At 46.2% G+C, this 24942-nt stretch overlaps 1 protein-coding gene across 4 annotated transcripts; it reads left to right on the forward strand.

Moving 5' to 3' along the window:
- Positions 1-176: 176 nt before the first annotated feature.
- Positions 177-16994, forward strand: pih1d1 (PIH1 domain containing 1). 4 transcript variants are annotated; one of them, XM_041177752.1, is made up of 11 exons: positions 177-301; positions 4082-4209; positions 4353-4419; positions 7166-7351; positions 8029-8090; positions 10279-10360; positions 12665-12761; positions 13599-13649; positions 13873-13966; positions 15187-15330; positions 15805-16994. In XM_041177752.1, the coding sequence occupies exons 2-11, from the start codon at positions 4132-4134 to the stop codon at positions 15838-15840; spliced, it is 897 nt and encodes a 298-aa protein (XP_041033686.1). In that variant the 5' UTR covers positions 177-301; positions 4082-4131; the 3' UTR covers positions 15841-16994. The 4 variants fall into 4 exon arrangements, with proteins under 4 accessions (XP_041033686.1, XP_041033689.1, XP_041033687.1 ...); XM_041177755.1 differs by having other exon boundaries at positions 13876-13966; XM_041177753.1 differs by lacking the exon at positions 177-301 and adding an exon at positions 346-396.
- Positions 16995-24942: the final 7948 nt, after the last annotated feature.

Here is a 24942-nt window from a genome sequence, read left to right on the forward strand (position 1 = left end):
TCCGCCGGAAGAAGGTCGGAGCGCCTGCGGATTCGGTTCCCTATTCCTCATTTATGACCCGCATACTCCCCACCAACGGATTTTATTTTTAAATTTTACACTTACATATTAGACTTCTGTTACATATTCGCGCGGTCCCGTGGGGGGTGGGGGGGGGGGGGGGGGTAAGAGTGAAAGGTGGATTGAGACCGGTGTGTTAGACTTTGTTTGTTTCACCCTAGACCCTGGCCCTTTTGTTTTGGGGCGCTGTTTGTCGGGATGCAGTTTGGGACGTTGCGCATAGCAACAGGAGGAACGACAGGTGGGCGCCTCGCGCAGGGAAGCGTCTGGAGGAGTGGGGGCCCGAGAGGAGGGGGGGCGCCGTAAGGAGAGGGCACTGCCGGTTTACCGGGCACTGTGAGGAGTGGGCGCTGCTGGTTTACCGGGCACTGTGAGGAGTGGGCACTGCTGGTTTACCGGGCACTGTGAGGAGTGGGCACTGTGAGGAGTGGGCACTGTGAGGAGTGGGCACTGCCAGTTTACCGGGGGCCATGAGGAGTGGGCACTGCCGGTTTACCAGGGGCCGTGAGGAGTGGGCACTGTGAGGAGTGGGCACTGTGAGGAGTGGGCACTGTGAGGAGTGGGCACTGCCAGTTTACCGGGGGCCATGAGGAGTGGGCACTGCCGGTTTACCAGGGGCCGTGAGGAGTGGGCACTGTGAGGAGTGGGCACTGTGAGGAGTGGGCGCTGCTGGTTTACCGGGCGCAGTGAGGAGTGGGCACTGCCAGTTTACCAGGGGCCATGAGGAGTGGGCACTGCCGGTTTACCAGGGGCCGTGAGGAGTGGGCACTGCCGGTTTACCAGGGGCCATGAGGAGTGGGCACTGCCGGTTTACCAGGGGCCATGAGGAGTGGGCACTGTGAGGAGTGGGCACTGTGAGGAGTGGGCACTGTGAGGAGTGGGCACTGCTGGTTTACCGGGCGCAGTGAGGAGTGGGCACTGCCAGTTTACCAGGGGCCATGAGGAGTGGGCACTGTGAGGAGTGGGCACTGTGAGGAGTGGGCACTGCTGGTTTACCGGGCGCAGTGAGGAGTGGGCACTGTGAGGAGTGGGCACTGTGAGGAGTGGGCACTGCCAGTTTACCAGGGGCCATGAGGAGTGGGCACTGCCGGTTTACCAGGGGCCGTGAGGAGTGGGCGCTGCTGGTTTACCAGGGGCTGTGAGGAGTGGGCACTGTGAGGAGTGGGCGCTGCTGGTTTACCAGGGGCTGTGAGGAGTGGGCACTGTGAGGAGTGGGCGCTGCTGGTTTACCAGGGGCCGTGAGGAGTGGGCGCTGCTGGTTTACCAGGGGCCGTGAGGAGTGGGCGCTGCTGGTTTACCAGGGGCTGTGAGGAGTGGGCACTGTGAGGAGTGGGCGCTGCTGGTTTACCAGGGGCCGTGAGGAGTGGGCACTGTGAGGAGTGGGCACTGTGAGGAGTGGGCACTGCTGGTTTACCGGGGGCCATGAGGAGTGGGCACTGCCGGTTTACCAGGGGCCATGAGGAGTGGGCACTGCCAGTTTACCAGGGGCCGTGAGGAGTGGGCACTGCCAGTTTACCAGGGGCCATGAGGAGTGGGCACTGCCAGTTTACCAGGGGCAGTGAGGAGTGGGCACTGTGAGGAGTGGGCACTGCCGGTTTACCAGGGGCTGTGAGGAGTGGGCACTGCCAGTTTACCAGGGGCCGTGAGGAGTGGGCACTGCCGGTTTACCAGGGGCCGTGAGGAGTGGGCACTGCCGGTTTACCAGGGGCCGTGAGGAGTGGGCACTGCTGGTTTACCAGGGGCCGTGAGGAGTGGGCGCTGCTGGTTTACCAGGGGCCGTGAGGAGTGGGCACTGCCAGTTTACCAGGGGCCGTGAGGAGTGGGCACTGCCGGTTTACCAGGGGCCGTGAGGAGTGGGCACTGCCAGTTTACCTGGGGCCGTGAGGAGTGGGCACTGCCGGTTTACCAGGGGCCGTGAGGAGTGGGCACTGCTGGTTTACCAGGGGCCGTGAGGAGTGGGCGCTGCTGGTTTACCAGGGGCCGTGAGGAGTGGGCACTGCCAGTTTACCAGGGGCCGTGAGGAGTGGGCACTGCCGGTTTACCAGGGGCCGTGAGGAGTGGGCACTGCCGGTTTACCAGGGGCCATGAGGAGTGGGCACTGCCAGTTTACCAGGGGCAGTGAGGAGTGGGCACTGCCGGTTTACCAGGGGCAGTGAGGAGTGGGCACTGCCGGTTTACCAGGGGCCGTGAGGAGTGGGCGCTGCTGGTTTACCAGGGGCCGTGAGGAGTGGGCACTGCCAGTTTACCAGGGGCCGTGAGGAGTGGGCACTGCCAGTTTACCAGGGGCAGTGAGGAGTGGGCGCTGCTGGTTTACCGGGGGCCATGAGGAGTGGGTGCTGCCACTTTACTGGGCGCTGTCAGTGGTGGCACGTCAACTCGAAATCCCTGAGTGAACCATACCCCATCCTAACCTGGCGGCAAATAATAATTTGTCTCTGACTGAATTCATTGTTGTGTCTCTTTTAAAACACTTGCATGATGGTTGTGCTTGTGTGAAGACCTTAAGGAACAGATGTGAATAACAGCAGCTACTTGTATTTATATTGCTCTGTTCATGTAATGAAACGTCCTCAGATGCTTCATAGGACCATCATGAAACACCATTTGACACCAAGCCACATGAGGTCTTTTTAGGACAGCAGATCAAAAGCTTGGTTGTAGAGATAGGTTTTAATGAGCATTTTAAAGGAGGAGATAGAGAGATTTAGGGAGGGTATTCCAGAATTTAGGACCTGGCCAACTGAAGGCATGACTGCCAATAGCAGAGGGATTAAAATCTGGGGTGCTCAAGGTATATTATGTTATTAATTCACAGGCTATGGGCATCACTGGCTAGACCAGCATTTATTGTCCATATTAGATTGCCCTCGAGAAGGTGGTGATGAGCCGCCTTCTTAAACCGCAGCAGTCCCTGTGGTGTAGGAACACCCACAGTGCTGTTAGGGAGTGATTTCCAGGATTTTGACCCAGCAACAGTGAAGGAACGGCAGTGATATATTTCCAAGTCAGGAAGGTGTGTGGCTCAGAGGTGAGCTTCCAGATGGTGGTGTTCTCATGTGTCTGCTGCCGTTGTCCTTCTAGATGTTAATGGTCGTGAGCTTGGGAGGTGCTGTCTAAGGAACCTTGGTGAGGTCCTGCAGTGTGTCCTATAGATGGTACACACTGCTGCCTCAGTGCATCGATGGTGGAGGGAGTGAATGTTTGTGGATGGGGTGCCAATCAAGTGGACTGCTTTGTCCTGGACGGTGTCAAGCTTCTTTAGTATTGTTGGAGTTGCACTCATCCTGGCAAATAGAGTGTATTCCATCACACTCCTGACTTGTGCCTTGTAGATGGTGGACAGGCTTTGGGGAGTCAGGAGGTGAGTTACATGACAGGATTCCTAGCCTCTGACCTGTTCTTGTAGCCACAGTATTTATATGGCTAATCCAGTTCAGTTTCTGGTGAATGGTTACCGCCCCAGGATGTTGATAGTGGGGGATTCAGTGATGATAATGCTATTGAATGTCAAGGGGCGATGGTTGGATTCTCTCATGTTGGAGATGGTCATTGCCTGGCACTTCTGTGGCACGAATGTTACTTGCCACTTGTCAGCCTAAGTCTGGATATTGTCCAGGCCTTGCTGCATTTGGACATGGACTGCTTCAGTATCCGAAGAGTCATGAATGGTGCTTAGTAAGTTGTGCAGCTCGAGGGGATGACAGAGAGGTACTGACCATGGAGAGATTTGTAAATAAGATTTAAAGGTCAAAATTTTAATGTTCAAAATTAAACAAAAGATCAACTTTAGCAGCTAGGTATCAGATCATAGACTGCCATTGACAAGACCAGACAGGGTGTCACCTAGTTATTGTTACACTCCGCAACCCATCTCATCATTGATTCCTATCTTGCAAAAATGTAACTTCAAAAGAAAAGTAATTTGGAATGAAAGCTGAATAGCAACTTTAATAGATTTTCCATATACTATATATCTATATATATATATATAGTCCTGTTGACCTTGATGCTCACTCTTTAGGTGATTTTTGAAAGACGCACCCAGACATTTCACAGTCAACAAGCTGGACCATGGCCACAACAGATGGAAGTCTGCTTTCGGCTGAGATGAGCAATGAGGATGCGCTGTACGAGCAACTGCTGCTGCAGGTAGGCAGACAAACCCACCTTGCCCCGCCCTCCCCAACCAAAATAATATAAGAGCATTCAAAGTTTGAATATCTGAGCCGATTCAGTTTTAATTATTGTGGTACTAAACCTGAACATGCATTTCTCACTGTTTTCCTTCTTAGGCTGCAAAAGAGATGCAGTATCAACTTCCAACAGCACCGGAATCCAAGCAGATCAGACCACAGCCAGGTACACAGTCACATCCTCACTTTCTTGCCCACGTAGCATTCTACAGGTGTTTCAAGCAGCTCTCCCCTTGATGTAAGCCCTTCTCTACCAAAGTGATCAGCTAATCCATAAATTGGAATCAGTATCAGATCTGGGTTGCAAATTCTTGTTAACCTGAGAAGGGTAAAAGCAAACAAGGGAATCAATGCATTATCAAAATGTAACAAAGCATTAATGCATCTTAATGAGAACATGGGAAAAAGCCAAGTAGATTTCAGATAGTCTTTGCACAGTGTGAATCCTTTTGACTTGCAAGTTACACTGCTCTTGGTAGGCAGGAGTTAAAAGAAGCCTAGTTATTTTACTCTCTACCCTCAACTTTGCCCTCCGCACTGTTACCCACTACTGATTAGCTGTTGTGTCCTGTGTTTTGCCGCCTTTGTGCCATTTTTGCATTAGTGAATGATTTACAGGACCGCCAGTGCAGGTTCCTGATCCCTTTTGTTGTTCAATGATAATTATTTGTGTTTATAGGACATCTTGAAGGCAAGGAATATGCCAATAAGCTTTGCCTCCATTTTTTTAACCTGTTCTTAGGGTGAGCCGTCACCCTAATTGCCCTTCAGAAGGTGGTGGTGAGCTGCTGCGGCCATGTAGTGTAGATGCACCCTCAGTGCTTTTTCTTTGTAGAGCTTCGATACAACAGAGTGGCTTGGTGGGCCATTTAGGTATCAACCACTATTGCTATGGATCTGGAGTCATATGTAGGCCAGACTGGGCAAGGATGACAGATTTCCTTCTCTAAAGGACAATGGTGAAGCAGATGCATTTTTACTAGAATTTTATTCTAGATTTACTAATTAAATTTAAATTTCCCCAGCTGCCATGTTGGGATTTGAACTCATGTCTCCAGAGCATTAGTTCAGACGGCAGGGTTATTAATCCAGTAACATGACCACTGTGCTATTGTCTCCCTTGTAAAATAGTTCCAGGATGAAGGAAAAAAGAGAAAAGGCAGGAAAGTGGAGTTGAGGGTTATCAGATCAACCATGATCTCATTGAATGGCAGAGTGTACTTGATGGGCCAAATGGCCTACTTCTGTTCCTACATCTTATGGTCACTCTTTAGAGATATTCTCGGGGTCTGCTCAGTGCCTCCTCCCACAAGCTGGTCTAAGAAAGAGTGAGGGAAGTCACTACATAGGAAGTCATGTTCATGTCCTGCCTTTCCACATGGTGCCGCATGTCCATGTGTAACACGTTGCCAATAGCTACTCCAGTTTTTTCTTGTTCTTTCCTGAAAACAACCACCCATGCTACATTACAGTTCTTCTTCAATTCACTGCCCAAGGGTAGATCCGATCCACAGCGCCACAGCCTCCACCACAAGAAGGGCAAGGAGGCAAGTCCCAAACCGATCCCAGTTGGAACAGGGATCAAATTGCATGCTGTTGGCACCAATCTGATCCACTCCAGCCAGCTGAGCCAACGGGTCCCCCCCCCCCAAGGAGTCCAAGTTGCTTTGTCAGCACATACTTTTACATGCATGCTGCAGTCTGGAGCAATGGATAGTGATGATAGAGGCTCCAGTTTCTGTTCATCACATGGCTGACCAGAAATCTCTCCCGCTCTTACTGCCTGCCATTGGCGTGTGTTAGGAGGATTGACAAGTTGATTTGGCTGCACTATGAACACACCTCCCTTGGCCATCTAGTCCTGGAATGGGACTCAAACTCGGAGCTTTTGGTTCAGAGGCAGAGATGCTGCCCACTATGCCACTGGACCTCCTTGTGTTACTGTTCCACTGATTTAAAGAAAGAAATGCTTGCATTTATATGATACCTTTGTCAACCTCAGGATGTCCCAAAGCACTTTACGGCCAATAGAAGTAACTTTTTGAAATGTAGTCACTGTTGTAATGTAAGAAACACAGCAGCCAATTTACGCACCGTAAATTCCCACAAACAGCAATGTGAGACTGATCAGATGATTTCTTTTTAATGATGTTGGTCAATGGATAAATAAGAACCAATATGGGCTCTTTTGGCTCCATCCAACAAGATAGACTTTATATAGATAGGTTTAAAGCCTCATCCAAAAGACAGCACCTTTGGCAGTGCAGCATGGTGCAGTGCTATACTGGGGGTGCCAGCCTAGATTTTGTGCTCAAATCCTTGGAGTGGGACCTAAACTCTTAACCACCTGACTTAAGGGGTGAGGCTGCTACCCACTGAGCCATGATTGACAGAGGTTACCCTAGAGTACTTCATCAAAGGGGTATTCTCCTTGTGCAGGTAATGCTGTAAGCATCAGGTTATTTTACCATGGGCAATAAAGCCATGATTCTGACCTCATCTAACATCTGTACATGTGCACTTGCCAATGTAGGTCAGTGGGAAGCTCATGGGAGGGGGCATCCTTGAGTTATTTCCTCCCCCCACCCTCTCACTAGACCAAGGGAGCTGAGGCCAGTTGTATATTCCTACCTGTATAACAACAACTTGTATTTATATAGCACACTTAACATTCCAAGGCATGCCAGGCAAAATTTGACACTGAGCCACTGTGGGCAGGTGACCAAAAACTTGTTCAATGAGGTAGATTTGAAGGAGGAAAGACTTAGGGAGAGAATTCCAGAGCTTGGGGCCCAAGCAGCTGAGGTTATGGCTGCCAAATGGTGGAAATTGAGGAAAAACTACTCTACTGTTTCCTTCTACTGATAGCACTAAATCATTTGCAAAAACAAAAAAAATCACTCTTTTTACAGGCTTCTGTGTGAAGACAAAGACGAAGAACAGCGGGAAAGTTTTCATCAACGTTTGCAAATCCGATCAGATCCCGCCTCCGCCGGATCTCTCCGAGGAGAGTTTGGTGGCCTTGCTGGAATCAGATGATCCTTCCGGATACAGGATTCCCATGAGTCTCGGTGAACCACATGCCGAAATTGACAACAGTACGTGTTTGTGTAAAATGGGGGAAAGGAAGGGGGTGAACTAAACTCTTGTCCTTTCTGCTGGCTGGAGGGTGGGGGGGTGTGGTGAACTGGACAGATCAGGATGGTCCCAGCTTGTGCTGATCATAGAGCGGTTACAGCACAGAAGGAGACCACCCAGCCCATTGTGTCCATGCTAGCTCTCTGCGAGGGCAACTCGGCCAGTCCCACCCCCCTGCCCTTTCCACATAGCTCTGAAGGGCTGTTACTCTTTAGATAATTATCCAATTCCCTTTTGAAAACCACGATTGAATCTTCTTCCAACACCCTGAAGCATTGCAGATCCTAACCACTCGCTGTGTTTATAAAAAAAAAAGGTTTTTCCTCACGTCACCTTTGCCAGTCACTTAAATCATTGTCCTCTGGTTCTCAACTCTTCCTTCAATGGGAACAATTTATATCTCTCTGCTCTGTCCAGACCCCTCTAAAGTCAACTGTAAATGTCAGATGAGGATAGGATTGAGCTTGGGGTGTGATGTCTGTCGTCTTTGCAGTGGAGAACCCTAGCATGAGCTCACATGGTAAGCCTTCTTAGGCAAGGTGCCAGAGGGCAGCACTTCCTGTGCCAGTGGGAAAGGGAATAAATGAGAAAAATAAATGCTGCATTGTGGATGATTAAAATTGACTTTTCTTCCCAGGCGGCAATGGATGCACTGCATATGACATAGTCATCAATTCAAAATTTTACAACAAAATTCTGGTAAGAACCAAAGATTTATATTGATGGATTTTGCCGTGTTACTGGTGGGTTGCTGCGGTGGTGTAACGGTTATAACACGGAACCAGTAGCCTCTGAGATCTAGAGTTTGTGTCAACATGAAAACCTGAATTTGTTACATCTGGGCATTGTGGATCATAAGAAATCGAAGCAGGAGTAGGCTATTCACCCCATCAAGTCTCCTCTGCCATTCAAGAAGATCATGGATGATCTGATTGTGGTTTTAACTCCAATTTCTTGCTTGCACCCCCCCCCCCCCCCCAAAAAAACTTTTGACCTCCTTGTCAATCAAAAACCTGTCTAACTCAGTCTTGAATATGTTCCATGACCCAGGCTGCACAGCTGAAAGCATGGCTGCCAAAGGTGGAGTGATTAAAATCAAGGATCAGCAAGAGACAATAATTGCTGGAGCACAGGTATTTTTGAGGTTTGTTGGGCTGGAGCAGGCTACTGAGATCGGTAGGTGCAAGGCCATGGAGGGATTTGAAAAGAGGGATGAGAATTTTAAAATTGAGGCATTCAACCAGGAGCCACTGTAGGTGAGCAGTCGTGGGTGATAGGTGAACAGGACCTCAAGCACGTTTGACCCAGGGCAGCAGAGTTTTGGATGTGCTTAAGTTCAAAATTATGGAACAAAAGCTTGGTCAAAGAGGTAAGTCTTAGGGAGCATCCTAAAGGAGCAGAGCGAGTTGGAGAGATTTAGGGAGGGGATTCCTGAGGTTGGCGCCGGGGCAGCTGAAATCCAAGCTGTCAATGGTGAAGCACAGTTTATGGTGATGAAGTGATTTGTGAGTCTATGCACAAGAATTTTCAGGGCATTAGTCACACTGCAAAGTGACAAAAGCATAAAGAACCAAGACCGTAATTTCTTGCTGACCCAGAGCTGCAAATTTACAATCATCATCCAAATGCAAAAGCCCATTGAACACTGTTTGACTTCTGGCACTGTGACGGTGGTGCCTACACAGTTCAGATTTTGTGGCCTTAATGAGACAGATGTCCTTGAATACGAATATATCCTCACAGCAGGACGATCTATTTCACCTGTTGTGCTCCAGCTGTAGCAATGCCACAGTCGATTAGCTAAAAATGCTGATACTGGTGTAAATAACAGTGAGATTTCACATGAGGGTCCTCATGGTCAACCCACCTGTTTCACTACTGCCGTGACTTTTAAGTGGCACCCTGAACACTTGCAATGCACTATATCTGGTTGCTACTATTACTCTGTAGTATAATGTGATCCTTTAGGAGTTGCTTGATTTAAGGATTTATTTATCCTTTATTGTTGGGACTCTGGAAAGTAGAACAACAAAGGAACTTTGGTCTGTGTAGTGCCTTTCACAACCTCAGGACATCCTGTACTCAGAGCCAGTGAGTTACCACTGAAGAGTTTTTCTTTATTCTTTCGTGGGATGTGGGTATCGCTGACAAGGCCAGAATTTTACCCATCCCTAAGTACCCTTGAACTGAGTGGTTTGCTGGACCATTTCAGAGGGCAGTTAAGAGTCAACCACATCTGGTTCTGGAATCTTGTGTAAGCCAGACCTGGTAAAGTGGGCAGATTAGTGAACTAGGTGGATTTTTACGAAAATCAATGATATTGTTTCAAGTCACTATTACTGAGACTAGTTTTAATTCCAGATTTTTTTTTTCTTTATGTTAGTTCATTGAATTTAAGTTCTGCCAACTGCTGTGGTGAGATTTGAACCCATGTCCCCAGGGCATTAGCCTAGGCACCTGGACTCCTAGTGCAGTGACATTATCATTATGCAACCACCTTCCCATAGGTGTAATTACTTCTGTTTCCAGATGTGGTGTTAAATTGAGGCCTTGCCAGCCCTTTCAGGTGGACATTAAAGACCCCATGGCACTAATTTGAAGAAGAGCAGGAGAGTTGTGGTGTGCAGGCCAATATTTCTCCCTCAACCACATCACTAAAACAGATTATCTGGTTATTATCACAATGCTGTTTGTGGGAGCTTGCAGTTTGTAAATTGGCTGCCACGTTACCCACATTACAACAGTGACTACACTTCAAAAGTAGTCCATTGGCTGTAAAGCACTCTGGGGCATCCTGAGGCCATGAAAGATGCTATGTCAATGCAGGTCTTCCTTCCTTTAATAAGGGAAAGTAATTTATTTTCCATTTGTTTCCCTTTTGACACAGAACAACAAACTCTTCATGGAATTTTTCCTTACTATCGGCTTTGAAGGGCTGGAAAACAAATATAATTTGGAGCTGTCCCGAGGTAACTACCAAGATTGTTGTTTAGCTTGCTGCTTACCTCTAGACTTGAATCCCACCTCTTTCTAACCTTGGAGCTGAACCTTCACTTACTGAGCTACAGTTGATGATGGCCGGTTCCAACAATGCTGCAGGCATTTGAGCATAATGAGGTGCTTTCCCAAGTGGCTGCCCATCGTTAAATCAACATTTTCCTCCGGGTTGAGCCTCCTTCCTGGAGACCAGCCGAGATTGTTGCAATATGAGGGTGATGGAGGGCGAAAGAGAGAGACCGTTGCACACTGCTATTTTCAACCAAAGTTTTTGAGAGGGTAGGAGACACTTGTTTCTGTTGGGGCAATTACCAGTTACCTGAAGGCTTAGCAGGCTAAAGAAAGAAATGAAAGGCTTGCATTTATGTAGTGCCTTTCATGACTACTGAAGTATTTACAGCACAATATCGGCCAATTTGACTCAACTAGCCTTTGTTGGTGTTTATGCTCCATGTGAGCTTCGTCCCACCCTACTTTGTCTTGGACATGAAAAATGGAGGAACTGGACTGATTTGCAGCATCATTCTAAATGTGTCCATCACCAAAAGGACTGACTGGGGGTTGGGGGGGGTGGTGGAATGATAGGATTGACCAGGGTTAGGGTGGTAGGACTGAGAGGGTGAGAATGAACAGAAAAAGAACTTACATTAAATAGCACTCCTCAGGACTACTAGACAGCTCAAAATGCTCTGAAGAAGGGTCATACAGACTCGAAACATTAACTCTGTTTCTCTCTCCACAGATGCTGTCAGACATGCTGGGTTTTCCAGCATTTTCTGTTTTTATTTCAGATTTCCAGCATCCGCTGTATTTGGCTTTTATTTCAAAATGCTTTACAGCCAATAAAGTACTTTTGAAGTGTAGTCACTGTAGGCAATGTAACAACAAATTTGTGCACAGCAAGCTCCCACAAACAACAATGAGATAATGACCAGATTTCTTTCCATTCACTCATGGGATATGGGATGTGGGGTGTCGCTGGCTAGACCAGCATTGATTGCCCAACTCTAATTGCCTTTGGGGAGGTGGTGATGAGCTGCCTTCTTGAACCGCTGCAGCCCATGTGGTGTAGGTGCACCCACGGTGCTGTTAAGGAGGGAGTTTCTGGATTTTGACACGGCGACAGTGAAGGCGATATATTTCCAAGTCAGGTTGGTGAGTGGTTCGGAGGGGAATTTCCACGTGGTGGTGTTCCCATCTATCTGTTGCCCTTGTCTTTCTAGATGATGGCGCTCGTGGGTTTGAAGTTGCTGTTGAAGGATCCTTACTTTTTTATGATGTTAGTTGAGGGATTAAGATTGGCCAGGACGCCAGGGATAATTCCCCCCCACCCCCTGCCGCCCTTCAAAATAGTGTCAATTTTTTACATCCACCCAAACATGCTGATTGGGGAGACGATGGTGTAGTGGTAATGTTGCTGGACTAGTAATCCAGACACCCAGGCTAATGCTCTGGGGACGTGAGTTCAGATCTCACCATGGCAGCTGATGGAATTTAAATTCAGTTAATAAATCTGGAATATAAAGCTAGTCTCAGTTATGGCGACCAGGGAGCTATCCATCGATTGTCATAAAAAGCCATCTGGTTCACTAATGTCCTTTACCTTTTTACCTTATTTGGTCTGACTTACATGTGACTGCAGACCCACAGCGATGTGGTTGACTCTTAACTGCCCTCTGCAATGGCCTAGCAAGCCACTCAATTCAAAGGCAGTTAGGGGTCGGCAACAAATGCTGGCCTTGCCAGTGGCGCCCAAATCCCATGAAACAATAAATAAAAAAGATGGGGCCTTGGTTTAAACATATCATCCCAAAGATGGCAAGTACAGCACTCTCCAGTGCTGCACTGGAGTGTCAGCCTTGATCTTTTGTGCTCAAGCCCTGGAGTGGGTCGTGAGCCTGGAACCTTGTGACTCAGGCAAGACCACTACTAACTGAGCCACAGCTGACACTGAACTCCAGCCGTAATGCTTGTACCCACCTGGCGATTTTTCCAACCTCCATCTAATGCCTCTGGGTTTAGGCAAGTGAGAAGAATTGATGCGGGGAGAGAATCAGCACTCCACGTTTGATGATTATATCACTGTTTTGATTGACAGGTACTGATAGGCTAATCATTGATGAAATAAGTCGAGGAAGACCCTTGGGCTAAATCTGAATAGTGTCGTGTCCAATTCGATCTCCATTAGAGAATGGAGATCTATATTGTATCTGAACCCAGATTCCAGAGGTATGTTCCCACTGCATTGCTGAAATTGTTAACTATTTTGTTCCCAGAGTGGCGAATGCTGAAAAACAGGAAATTTCTGGGATCCATAACGGAACAGAACATCAGAACAAAGTCCAAACCTGTCATCCAAGAACTGGAATCCAGGTAAACTGATTGATGAAAGAGCTTACATTTATTTGGCACCTTGCACAACCTTGGGGTGTGCTTTGTCTTTGCACATTGATGCCATGGTGTTAGAAACAGCACAACAGCACCAGAATCATACAGCACAGCAGGAGCCCTTTCTACCTGAAGGAGGTTGTCCAGTTAGCCTTACTACTTTCCCCACAGCCCTGTGGTGTACACTCAAATAATCGCAACCACTGCTGGAGCTCTGATGGGAGTGTTGTTACTTTTTTAAAATAATTTATTCATTCCTGAGAAGTGGGTGTCACTGGCTAGGCCAGCATTTATTGCCCATCTCTAATTGCCCTTGAGAAGGTGATGATGACCCACCTTTTTGAACCACTGCAGTCCATGTGGCATAGGTACACCCACAGTGCTGTTAGGGAGGGAGTTCGAGGATTTGACCCAGCGACAGCAAAGGAACGGCTCCAAGTCAGGATGATGGGTGGGTTGAAGGGGAACTTGCAGGTGGAAGTGTTCCCATGCATCTGCTGCCTTTGTCCTTCTAGATAGTAGAGTTTGCAAGTTTAGAAGGATCTGTCGAAGGAGCCTTGGCGAGTTGCTACAGTGCATTTTGTCGATGGTACACACCACTGCCACTGTACACCAGTGATGGAGGGGGTGAATATTTACTGTGTTGGATGGAGTGCCGATCAAGCAGGTTGCTTTTTCTTGATTGCTGTTACACAGTGGGCAGACAACTAAAGGCGATCTTGCTTTTTTTTTTAAATATCTCATGTATAAAGATTCAAACTAATGTGAACCCCAACATAATAACTAAAGTTTAAACCATGCCATCCTATTCTGTTTTGACAGTGCTTTGAATGCAGGAAGCTGCAGTAACCCCCTCATATCAGAAGTAGAACGGTAAGATTGTTTCATCTTAATTCAGAGTGGGAGAAGGTAATTGATTAGATGACTTATAACTAATAGAATACTCCACGATTGAGATGCTGATTGCAGGAGCAGCAATCCACATTCACGCTGGAGCATGGCAATGGGTTTATTTATCCAGAAGGAGCATTAGGCCTGTAAACATGGAACGTGCATTGTTACAGAATTGGTAACGTCCTCTCTTTCTCCCTTCCAGCAGTACCTGTGTGGAGCCAGAATTCACAATAGTAGCTGAGCCTGCAGACGAGCACCCCAGCTTCCTGGTAGCAGAAATTTCCTTACCAAAAGTGGTTAGTATATAATTCCCGGCCAGCTGCATTTTGGAGAGAATGGAGAGGGATCCTACAGTGCCACGATTTTAAGATTTGAGAATAAAGTTAGAAAATATGAAAACCATTTCCTAACTAGCTGTACAAGTGGCTAACAGCGAAAAGCCCACCCAACACAGTACAGAAGTGCTCTATTACCTAGCAGAAGCACTCGCAATTGATTATTAATATGTTTACTTGTCTCTTACTTTGTCTCATCTCCGGCTCAGAAAGTTGTGTGTTCTAGTGATGTACCAGTGTTGAAACCAATCTAAGCTCACGCCCGAGTGGAGTACAAAGGGAGTGCTGCATTGTCAGAGGTGCCATGGTTCAAATTGAATCTGAGCCTCCAACCCGATCAGGCTGTGCTGATTCAGTCAGATTTCAAACCCCCAATATGTAATCTCACTACCCCTGCTATTGAAGATAGATGTAAATGTCTGGTGGGGTTGGCATTGGCTTGTCTGTAACTTCATTCGCTATCAGACATTTACAGTTTAGGCTTCCACATGAAAAAGACCCTCTGAAATACTGGAGTGTAACTGAGGCCCACAAAACCATATTCCAGTAAGAGCCATAGGTGTTCAGGAGAGGAAAAGAAAATGAAAGCACCATGTCAGTCCAATATTGCCATTGTGTATATCCTTCGAGCAGGGAAGGCTAAGAGGAGATTTGTTAGAGATTTTTAAAATTATGACGGCTTTCGAGCGGGAAACCGTTTCCAGTAGCTGAAAGTGGACACAAGATTTGGATCAAAATCCTGGAACTCCCTCCCTAACGGCTCTGCGGGTGTACCCACACCACATGGACTGCAGCAGTTCAAGAAGGCAGCTCACCACCGCCTTCAGATTGGCAGTTAGGGATGGGTAATAAACCCCATGTATAATTTTTTTAAAAATGTAAGGCGATTGGCAAAAGAAACTGAGGCGACATGAGAAAAAATGTTTTTACACAATGATTTGTTAGGATTTGGAATGCACAGCCCGATATGATAGTGGAAACAGTTTCAAGAGTAGCTTTCGAAAGTGAATTAGATAAAAAGATGACCGATAAAATAAGTTGCAGGAATATGGGGAAAGAGCTGGGAAAGTGGACTAACCAGATTGCTATTCGAAAGAGCAAGCGTGGATTCAGAGGGCCGAATGGCCTCATGTTGAACTGTCCTATTCTATGATTACAAGTTCTTTCTGTGTGTGCCACAGGATTTAGCAAGATCGTTACTACTTGACCTTGGAGAAGACCGGATTGTGTTGTGGGCACGGCCAGACCTTTATCATCTGGATATTTACATCCCATATAACATTGTTCAGGAGGAAAGTGGCTCTCAGTTCAATAGGAAAACCAGGGTAAGGAGATGTGAAACTTTCAGGCAGATCACCAGCCTTCCTTATACACAAATGAACTGTGGCAGACACCAGGCACAAGAAACTTTGAAACTATTGTGAAAATAGCCTTTTTTTAAAAAATTGTGTACATAGACAAGAGTCAGCATTGGCAATATGTTTGCAAAATTGCTTAGGAGGGAATTGTTTCCTTTTACCTGGTTTTGTATATTTGCTGGCAAGAGACACCCCGTGCCATATAGCATCAGGCAGGAGTGAATTGTCCCTCTTTATACAGTGTGCACGGTGCATGCACAAGAGCAGGGGTGCCATATCGTGCCAGACAGGAGTGAAATGAACACTTTTTGTCAGTGTGGCGAAAGAGAGTTTTGTACGATGGTGACAAAATGAGGAGAAAATTTGCCTCGAGAAGGAAATAAATATATTTGCCTAAAAGGCAATGTGGAATTATTCAATTTCTGTACTGTTTTTTGGCAGGTTCTGACTATAACAATGCCAGTGCAGCCAGCCTAAGACCAGGATTGCTTACAGAACCATCATAATGCACGGAGATCAAATAACATGGACTTTCACTTGATCCCACGCCATCGGTGCCAAACATTTACTATCCGATTCTATGATTACAAGTTCTCTGTCTGTGCATCGTAGGATTCAGCTGCATCATTACGACTTGACCTTGGAGAAAACCAGATCGTGTTGTAGGCACGATTTTCATGTTGATTTCCATGCCAATGACTTTGTGTTCACTTTAAATTTGTTTTTCACCGTCACATTCTAGGGAATTATGTTTAAAAATAATTTATGTTCCAAGTCCATGGCCGCTGGCCTACCCTCTAGTATCTTGCCCGAATTTTTCTTTCAATATTCATTTACAGAATGTAAGCGTCACTCACAAGGGTAGCATTTATTCATTCCTAATTATCCTCGAGGAGGTGGTGGTGATCTGCCACCTTGAGCATCACTGAGTGGCTTTCTGCACCAGATCAGAGGGCAGTTAAGAGTCAGCTGCATTGCTGTGGATCTGAATTCACATGGAGGCCAGACTGGATAAGGACAGCAGATTTCCTTCCCGAAGTGAACCAGATGGGGTTTTTATGACAATCCGTTAGTTTCATCGTCATCATTACTGAGACTAGCTTTTTATTCCAGATCTTTATTTATTTGAATTTGATTTCCTCAGCTGCTGTGGTGTGATTTGAACTTGAGTCGCTGGATTATTAGTCTAGGCCTCTGAATTACTGGTTCAATAGCATAACCACTAAGCTACCAGGTTACCACTGTTGTGGTACTTGACATTGGAGGACATCATAACCATGTCCAGTGCTGTCCGCCTCCAATATTCTCGTATTCTTTGCAGCAGCAGTCACTGGGTAATGATTAAATGTGAGGATGCGAATTGACTATTGCAAATACACGAGAGGAGGAAAAAAGAGTTTGGGATGCGCCCTTTACCCAGCGCCCCAACTCACATCCAAAACTTTACTTTTCAGGCCCTGACTGACCTGCTGTGTGTATGTGTCTTACGTTTTCTGTATTTATTTCTGATTTAAAGCATCCAAATTTTTCCCTTGGCTATTAATGTATGTTTCATTGCTAGGACATAATATTTCAGGGCCTGTTCCGAAGCCTGGTCTAATGCATTAAAATTCTCAAATGAAGGAATGAAATTGTGAGCCTGTTTCCCAAGTTCTTTGAGTGCAGCGAGTTCTTGATCCTGCCCATGTTTTATACTGGGTTTTCCTTCTCCACAATCGCTTGATGGTTATGTTATCCTAACGGTGCACTGTGTAGGTCTGGGATCATTCTTACTTAAATGACACATATTTCAATAGATGTATCTTATACCCCTGGCTTTTGTGATTTTTGAGAACTGGCTGCTGTTTGCATTTGTACTCTTTCAGTGTAAAGGGACTCACATTGGTCATTTAGGATGAGGTTGGTGGGAAGAGGAGAAGGAGGGTATTTAATACATGCTCATGAATTGGAATACAGAAGGACAAATTGAAAAGTGATATCGAAGGAGACCTCCTTGCAGTTATGCATACCACCTCAATATCTAGTTTGGAGGGAGAGATTCAGACATTAAACAGCACCACTCACAAAAGTAGCATCAGCTGATTTGTCAGATTTATAGCAAACAGTGCTTCCAACCCAACTCCCTGGTTTCCACCGCCCCCCCCCCAACCCCTATGTGTTATCTTAAATTCAACCCTTTCGGTGCATTGCCCATTCAGATATGGCAAAAGATTTACAGATAAGTTTGTCATTCGAGGAAGCCAATGTGCAGTTTCGTCATAACCTGAGAGGAGAGATAAAATGGGCCAAATATTCCTGTGGAGGGGAAAAGAATAAACTTCCACCTGGAATTTTAAAGTTGGGAACAGTTTACAAGGTAAAACTTGGCAGTCAGTTGGAATACTTTTGCAGTGCTGTTACCTCAGTCAGTCTGTACAGCAAATCTTGACGGTGGTGATGATCATCGAAGGGGCAATGTCGGCTCAAACAGCAGAATTCCCTGCTCTCCTCTGAATAGCGACATGAGATTGTTTTTACGTTCACCCCTGCAAGCAGGCAGGGCCTTGATTTGACCTTTCATCCAAATTATGTCAGCCCTTGCAACGCAGCATACTCTCGCTATTTACTGAAGTAGAGGCCTAGTCTTTATGCTGGGAACTAGTGGGCCTTAAACCCACAGCAAGTGTAGCTGCATTATCTGCGAGAAAATAGATCGAAAGATTGAGAAAAATTTGACATTGCAATACAGCTCTTTAATTTTGCCGGTTTTTCAGGTGCACTGTTACGTGAAAACTAAAACCGTTATTTGATGCAAAGACTAATACAGGCATATTTTTAGTAAAATTGAGTCAGTTGAGGATAAACTCTTGACAATTGGCATGTTATAGCATCACATAGTTAATATGCTGGGGTACCAGTGACAGTTTCGCCTGGATTTAGCCTGTTCACAATGAGATGGAGTGAGGTGGAATACTGTTCCAAGGTCAGGAATCCTGGAAAAAGTGAATCCCTGAATGTTCTGTAGAATCTAACTTCAGGGGCTCATTTAAGTGGGCTACCCACACCCCTACTGACAGCTTGATTGATAGGCCATAGGCCTTTCGGGTGGAACACCCAGAAGAGCGGGTGGGTGTTTTGGGGGAACTGAGAGGGATCGTGGTAGAAGCAGGTAGATCATGGGAGGCGGATGTAACATGTTGGGACTAGAGGAAGGACACCTGCTGCTCTAAGCCCACAAGCAGTGCTATAAAGGCAATTACTTTCAGCCTTCACTTCTGGAATGAGTCCTCCATGGCCAAGAACTCACGGCGGTCATCATTGGACATTTCTGAGGTCAGTGGATTTTCAGTCTCATGACACGAAAAGGGTATATGCAGAAATTGCATTTGTTTGATGAGCTGCCAGCCTTTCATATTTTTGTCTTTTTAAAGAAAACTCTTGCAAGCATGCCTGAATGTGAGATTTCCATGTGTTCTCTTCTGTTGGCAGATAGGGAATCAAGGCTACCACAGCATGCATAGCAATAGTGAAAAATAACAGAACTTGTTCTGGGTCTGTAGCTTTACTAAAGTTTTTACTGAGGTGCCTCAACCTTCTTTTCAAATTTCTATCGCCTCACCCCTCGTATGTCTGTAACCCCCCCACGTCCCTCTGAGATTTCAGCATTCCTCCAATTCTGGCCTCTTAAGCATCTGAGATTTTAATTGCTCCAGCCTTGGCAGTCATGCATTTGGCGACCTAGACCCTTATTTCTGAAATTCCTTCCTACACCCTGCTTTCTAACTCTTCCTTAAAACCTACCTTTTTGGCCAAGTCTTTTGTCACCTGTTCTAATATCCCTTTACCTGGGCTCAGAACTTGATCACATTCCTGTGAAACACCTCGGAGAATGTTACTATGTTAAAGGCGTTATGTTTGGTGATGTATTTTGGGTTTGGCCCACTTTCACTCGGGCACAGAGAAACAGGCTGGCTGATTGCAGATCCCGGGGAGCAATGTGATGAATAGAAGAATTTTACTTTTGGTTATCAATGGTGTACCTCTGAATTAAATAGGACTTTAGTGAGGAATGTCTCTGAAATCTGTTTGCGAATCCCAACAAGAGTCTGGCTGCTTGGTTTGGTAATACCCTCAATTTACTCGATGGAGGTCACATTTAGGCAATTCAGGAGGAAAGAAAGGGATTTCATTATCCTCTGATGCACAACTGACTGGCAAAAAAGCACCAACTATTTACACTTAAAAGCAGGAAACGTTGGAAAACACTCAGCAGGTCAGGCATAGTTAACGTATCAAGTTGACAACCTTTTGGTCAAGACCAGCATATGTTTGAAATGAACAGCGTTCAAGCAGCTGAGAGCCGGGGAACAGTGAAAGAACAAGAAAGGGAAATGTCTGTGAGAGGTTGGAGGATAGGGGTGATTAAAGGACAAAAGGAATGATTAGATAGCTTTAGCAGAACGGTTTGGAACCAATAAACAGGCACAGTTGTCTAAAAAATCTGTACTGAAATTTATGGCAAAAATTTCAGGCTTTTAAAACTTGACTTTGCCATCAATTGGTCACAACTCCTGGATTTATCTTATCCAATAAAGGCAGCCACAAGGATCAGTGTTTGGCCCTCAGCTATTTACATTCGATGTCAGTGATTTAGATGAGGGGACTGAGTGAACAGCCTGAAGGTGCTGGGGATATGGTTCGGAGGGACCGGGGCATGTGTTAGAAACTGGAAGGAGCAAGTGTCTACGGTGAAAAGAAAGCTTGCATGTGGGAGCGATGCTCCCTCTCCATTGCAGGTAAGAACCTGGTCATCAGGTGTGAGGCACTCTCGCTGTTGCTGTATGTGGCGCAGGTCTGGCCCATTCCAGACTCCTGCATGATGGCTATCACCCGAGCCATCTTTCGCTTTATCTGGAGGTCGAAAATGGATCGTGTCTGCAGGGACGCGATGTACAAGCCTCTAGAGAAAGGGGGAAAAAACATGCCCAACATCGCCCTCATACTGATGGCCACCTTTGTGCGCGGCTGCATCAAGCTGTGCGTAGACCCTCAGTACGCAAACACCAAGTGTCACTATGTGTTGAGGTTCTACCTGTCCCCGGTGTTGTGAAGGATGGGTCTGGCCACGCTGCTATGGAATGCTCCAAGTCGCTGGATTGTGCCATACCACCTGTCCCTCGTGGAAAAATTTATGCAGAGAAACACCTTTGACCACAAGTCCATCAGGCAGTAGTCGGCACGTAACGTCTTAGAGGCCCTGAGGGAAAAGGAGAGGGTGGATCCTGTGGGATGGTTCCCCGAGCAGACTGTCGAAGTCATTTGGCAGAATGCCTCATCGCCAGAACTTTCCAACAAGCACCAAGATGTAGCTTGGCTTGTGGTGAGAAAGGCCCTCCCTATCAGATCCTTCCAACACGCCAGGAGTCTCACCCCCTCTGCACATTGCCCTCGAGGTGGCTGTGGTGGGGACGAGACCGCTGTTCACCTCCTTGTGGATTGTACCTTTGCAAAGAAGGTCTGGAGACGGATGCAGTGGTTTCTGTCAATGTTCATCCAGAGCAGTTCTGTGACTCAGGACTCTGTGCTCTACGGACTGTTCCCAGGGACACACACCGAGACAAACTGCAGCTGGAGGATCATCAACTCAGTGAATGATGCTCTTTGGTTTGCCCGAAACTTGTTGGTCTTCCAGCGCATTTTCCCACAATATATTCCATCTGCCAAGCTTTTGCCCATTCACTTAACCTGTTTATATCCCTCTGTAGTCTCTTTGTATAATCCTCACCACTTGTCTTCCCACCTATTTTTGTGTCATCCACAAACTTGGTGATAGTACATTCATTTCCCTCATCCAAGTCGTTAGTATACATTGTAAATAATTGTGGCCCTGGCACTGATCCCTGTGCACTCCACTAGTTACAGTTTGCCATCCTGAAAATGTCCCCCTTATCCCAACTCTCTGTTAGTTAGCCAATCCTCTAACCATGCTAATATACTACCCCCAACATCTTATCGATGTGGTACCTTATCGAACGCCTTTTGGAAATCCAAATATATTATATCTACTGGTTCCCGCTTCAATTCAGTTCAAATCCCTCCATAACCTTGCTCCTCCACTCTATGATCTCCTCCAGCCCTGCAACCTTCTGAGATCTCTGCGTTTCTCCAGTTTGAGTCACTTGCGCATCCCTGATTTCCAGTGCTCCACCACTGGTAGCTGTGCCATCAGCTGTCTAGGCACCAAGCTCCCTAAACCTCATTACCTCTCCTTTCATGTCGATCTTTAAAATCTTCCTCTTTGACCATGCTTTCGATCAGCTTTCCTTATATCTAAGCTCCAGTGTCAAATTTCGTTCAGTAAGGCTCCTGTGAAACGTGTTGAAATGTTCTACTGCATGAAAGGCATGTTTTGAAGCGTCGAGGAATTTTCATGTGAACAGGATCAGACAGAGCTCCGATTCCTTTGGCAGTCAAGTAACCTGCGGGTGCTTACTGTATATTCTGATGCCTGTGGAACCCCACTAAATGTTAGTGCCTCAGGACCAAAGTAGAGAAAATAGCACCGCAAAAACCCATCAGTTTGTTGGGATGTGATGTTTCTCTAACTAACAATTTATGCAATAGCAGGGAAATTGGTCGCGTCGCGCTAATGGCACTGGACTGGCAATGCAGAGGCCCAGGCTAATGCTCTGGGGGCGTGGGTTCCAATCCTACCGTCAGCAGCTGGTGGAATTTAAACTCAATTAATAAAAAATAAATCTGAAAAATAAAGCTAATTTCCGTAATGGTGGCCATGACAGCTGTCATCGATGGTTGTAAAAACCCATCTGGTTCACTAATATCCTTATTTCCCGATATATATCCCTAATTTCCTCCTTTAGGGGAGGAAATCCCTAACCCGGCTCTGGACTAAATGTGAGTCCAGACCCAATGAGGGACAAGACTCCAGAGTAATGTGGCTGCCTCTTGACTGCCCCTCTGAAATGACCTAGCAAGTCATGCAGTTCAACAAATGCCGGCCTTGCCAGCGATGCCTACATCCCATGAAACGATAGAAAAATAGAACTTTTACAGCGCAGAAGGAGGATATTCACCCCACCAGCTCGGTGCATGCTTTTTGCCTGATCGATCCAAAACTAATTCTGTTGGCCTGCGTCTCCTCTGAGCAGGCATTGGCCTAGCTTAGTGAAGAGCAATCTCATCTCTCGTTCGAAGATTATGGGTTTGAGTCCCAATTAAGAGACTGGAGTAGAAAAATCTAGGCTGACATTCCAGTACAGTACTGAGGGAGCACTGCACTGTTGAAGGTACTGTCTTCTCAGATGACACATTAAACCATGTCTCCCATGCCCTCTCAGGTAAACATAAATGATTCAATGACACTATTTTGAAAAAGAGCAGCCAAGTTCTCCCTGATACCCTAGCCAATATTTATCCCTTATCTAACAGTAAAAAAAATGATCTCGTCATTCTCACCTTGCTTTTTGTGGGAATTTTCTGTGTGCAAATTGGCTGCCACGTTTCGCTACTTTACAACAGTAATTACACTTCAAAAAGTGCTCCATTAACTGTATCCACACTTTGCAATGGCCTGAGGTCATGAAAGGCACTATAGTTTTCTTTCTCCTTATCCCTTCACATCCATGTAACCGAATTGACTCACTTACCTTATTCAATCTCTTTGCAAGTTGCTTCATTTGCTTGGCAATCTTCACTGATTTATTCAAGATAGAGCTGATGATCCCATGGATGTCACTGAACTCTGAGATCGCGTAGAGTTGAGGGTCTTGCCAGGAACATAGAATAACACTTACAAGGTTCAACAGGCGCTCGTGCTGAAGTTGAACGCATTGCAAATTTCAATTGCTATCAATCTTTATTCCCTCCTCTTCTATCAATCTTTATTCCCTCCTCTTCTATCAATCTTTATTCCCTCCTCTTCTTCTCTAGATTTGACCTCAGCATCCATCATGGAGCAGGAAATTTGTACCCAAGTGCACTCTTACACTGAAATGGTCCACAAACACTCAGTATCTACAGAAGAATTGTTCATTTGGGGAAGTAACGGAGATCAGCATTTCCATTGAAACTGTTATACAGCAGTCAACACCATGGCATTCTCCCTCCTCCCTCTCTCCCAAAGAGTAATTCATAGATTTTTGCAATGAGGTGGAAGGGAGGGAAAGGTAGAGGTTATGTGAGCTGCTGGAGTGGGGCAGGGCAATTAGTTCCTTTCCCATCCTTCCACCACGCAACCCCCCCCACCTCCCCCCACCAAAAATGCAGGCCCTGGTGAATTAGCCAAGCAAACTACTTGGATGGCATTCAGAAGGAAGGTCACTTGGCCCATTGTGTCAATGCTGGCTTATTGTATGCCAGATCACAAAGTGCTAGGATGCAGACAGAATTCATGTCACATAAAGTGCCAGGTCTCAAATTCAGCCTGGGAAGTGAGGAGTCAACCTCTAGCTTCCATTCTTACTCGTTCTTACTGAGTGAGTGCATTTTTGGGAGCAATCTGCTTGCCTGTCCTCCCGGCTAGCAAGTGGATTATAGCAAAGATCCTAATGAATGGAGAATTAATGATTTTCTGAAATTGAGGAGTGTGTGCAAATTTTGTGGGGTTTTACTGTTCAAATTTTCATCAGAAATACTCACACTTGTACTTAATGCATCTTCCTTGTTCTGTGGTGTCTCTATGGATGAGATGTGGCAGCTATTAATAAGGCTGAGGTTCAGATGTTGGCCTTGAATAAAATGCTGTTTCTGTTAGTAAAAGAACATATCATAAGAGATATGTAGGAGCAGGAGTAGACAATTTGGCCCAGCGATTTGGCCAATCTGCTCCACCATTCAATAAGATCATGGCTGATTTGACTGCGACTTCAACTCCACTTTCCTGCCTGTCCTCCATAACCTTTGACTCCCTTGTAGATCAAAAATGTCTGCCCCCCATAACCTTTGACTCCCTTGTAGTCCAACTGAGCCTTGGATATATTCAAGCTTGCACTGCTCTTTAGGCCAGTGAATTCCAAGGATTGATGACCCTCAGAGAAGAAATTCCTCCTCACCTCATCTCCATCTTAAATGGGAGACCCTTGTTTTGAAACCGTGCCCCCTAGTTCTAGATTCCCCATCAGGTGAAGCACCCTGTCAGCATCTGTAGGGATGTACTACTGAGAGACTCCTTTAGTTGAACAACAAACTTTATTTACAGAGCTGCTGGATTAGCTGCAGGCTTCCAGCAAGGCTACAATACAATGTCTAGACTAGGAAAACTCTGCCCCTTATAAGCTTCCCTGTGCTCAGTGCTGATTGGCTGTTCTGACCATGTGACCCCCCCTAAGTAAGGCTGGCCTTAATGCCACAATCACCACATCCCTCTGCAGTAATTATGGTTTTATTTAGTGTGTAATGTATCATTGAGAACAATGCTTGTTAAGGAAGATCACATGATCTGTAGTAACCAATAGGAAAGTAGCGCAGGCTACCTCAGGAGTAGTGTGTAGAGATAGAGTTAGAGTTGAGAGCACTTGATAGCTGCTGAGTACATTGTTTATTTACAATGATTCCATCCTAGAAGTATCTGCAGATCAACTC

The sequence above is a fragment of the Carcharodon carcharias genome, chromosome 31, assembly GCF_017639515.1.
Source record: "Carcharodon carcharias isolate sCarCar2 chromosome 31, sCarCar2.pri, whole genome shotgun sequence".
Classification (NCBI taxonomy): domain Eukaryota; kingdom Metazoa; phylum Chordata; class Chondrichthyes; order Lamniformes; family Lamnidae; genus Carcharodon; species Carcharodon carcharias.

Excerpts from the sequence above, each read along its gene's own strand:
- pih1d1 (XM_041177752.1), top strand. The coding sequence starts at position 4,132 with ATGGCCACAACAGATGGAAGTCTGCTTTCGGCTGAGATGAGCAATGAG. Across the intron at positions 4,210-4,352 it reads ACGAGCAACTGCTGCTGCAG|GCTGCAAAAGAGATGCAGTA; the intron begins GTAGGCAGACAA and ends TTTCCTTCTTAG. Across the intron at positions 7,352-8,028 it reads ACATGCCGAAATTGACAACA|GCGGCAATGGATGCACTGCA; the intron begins GTACGTGTTTGT and ends TTTTCTTCCCAG.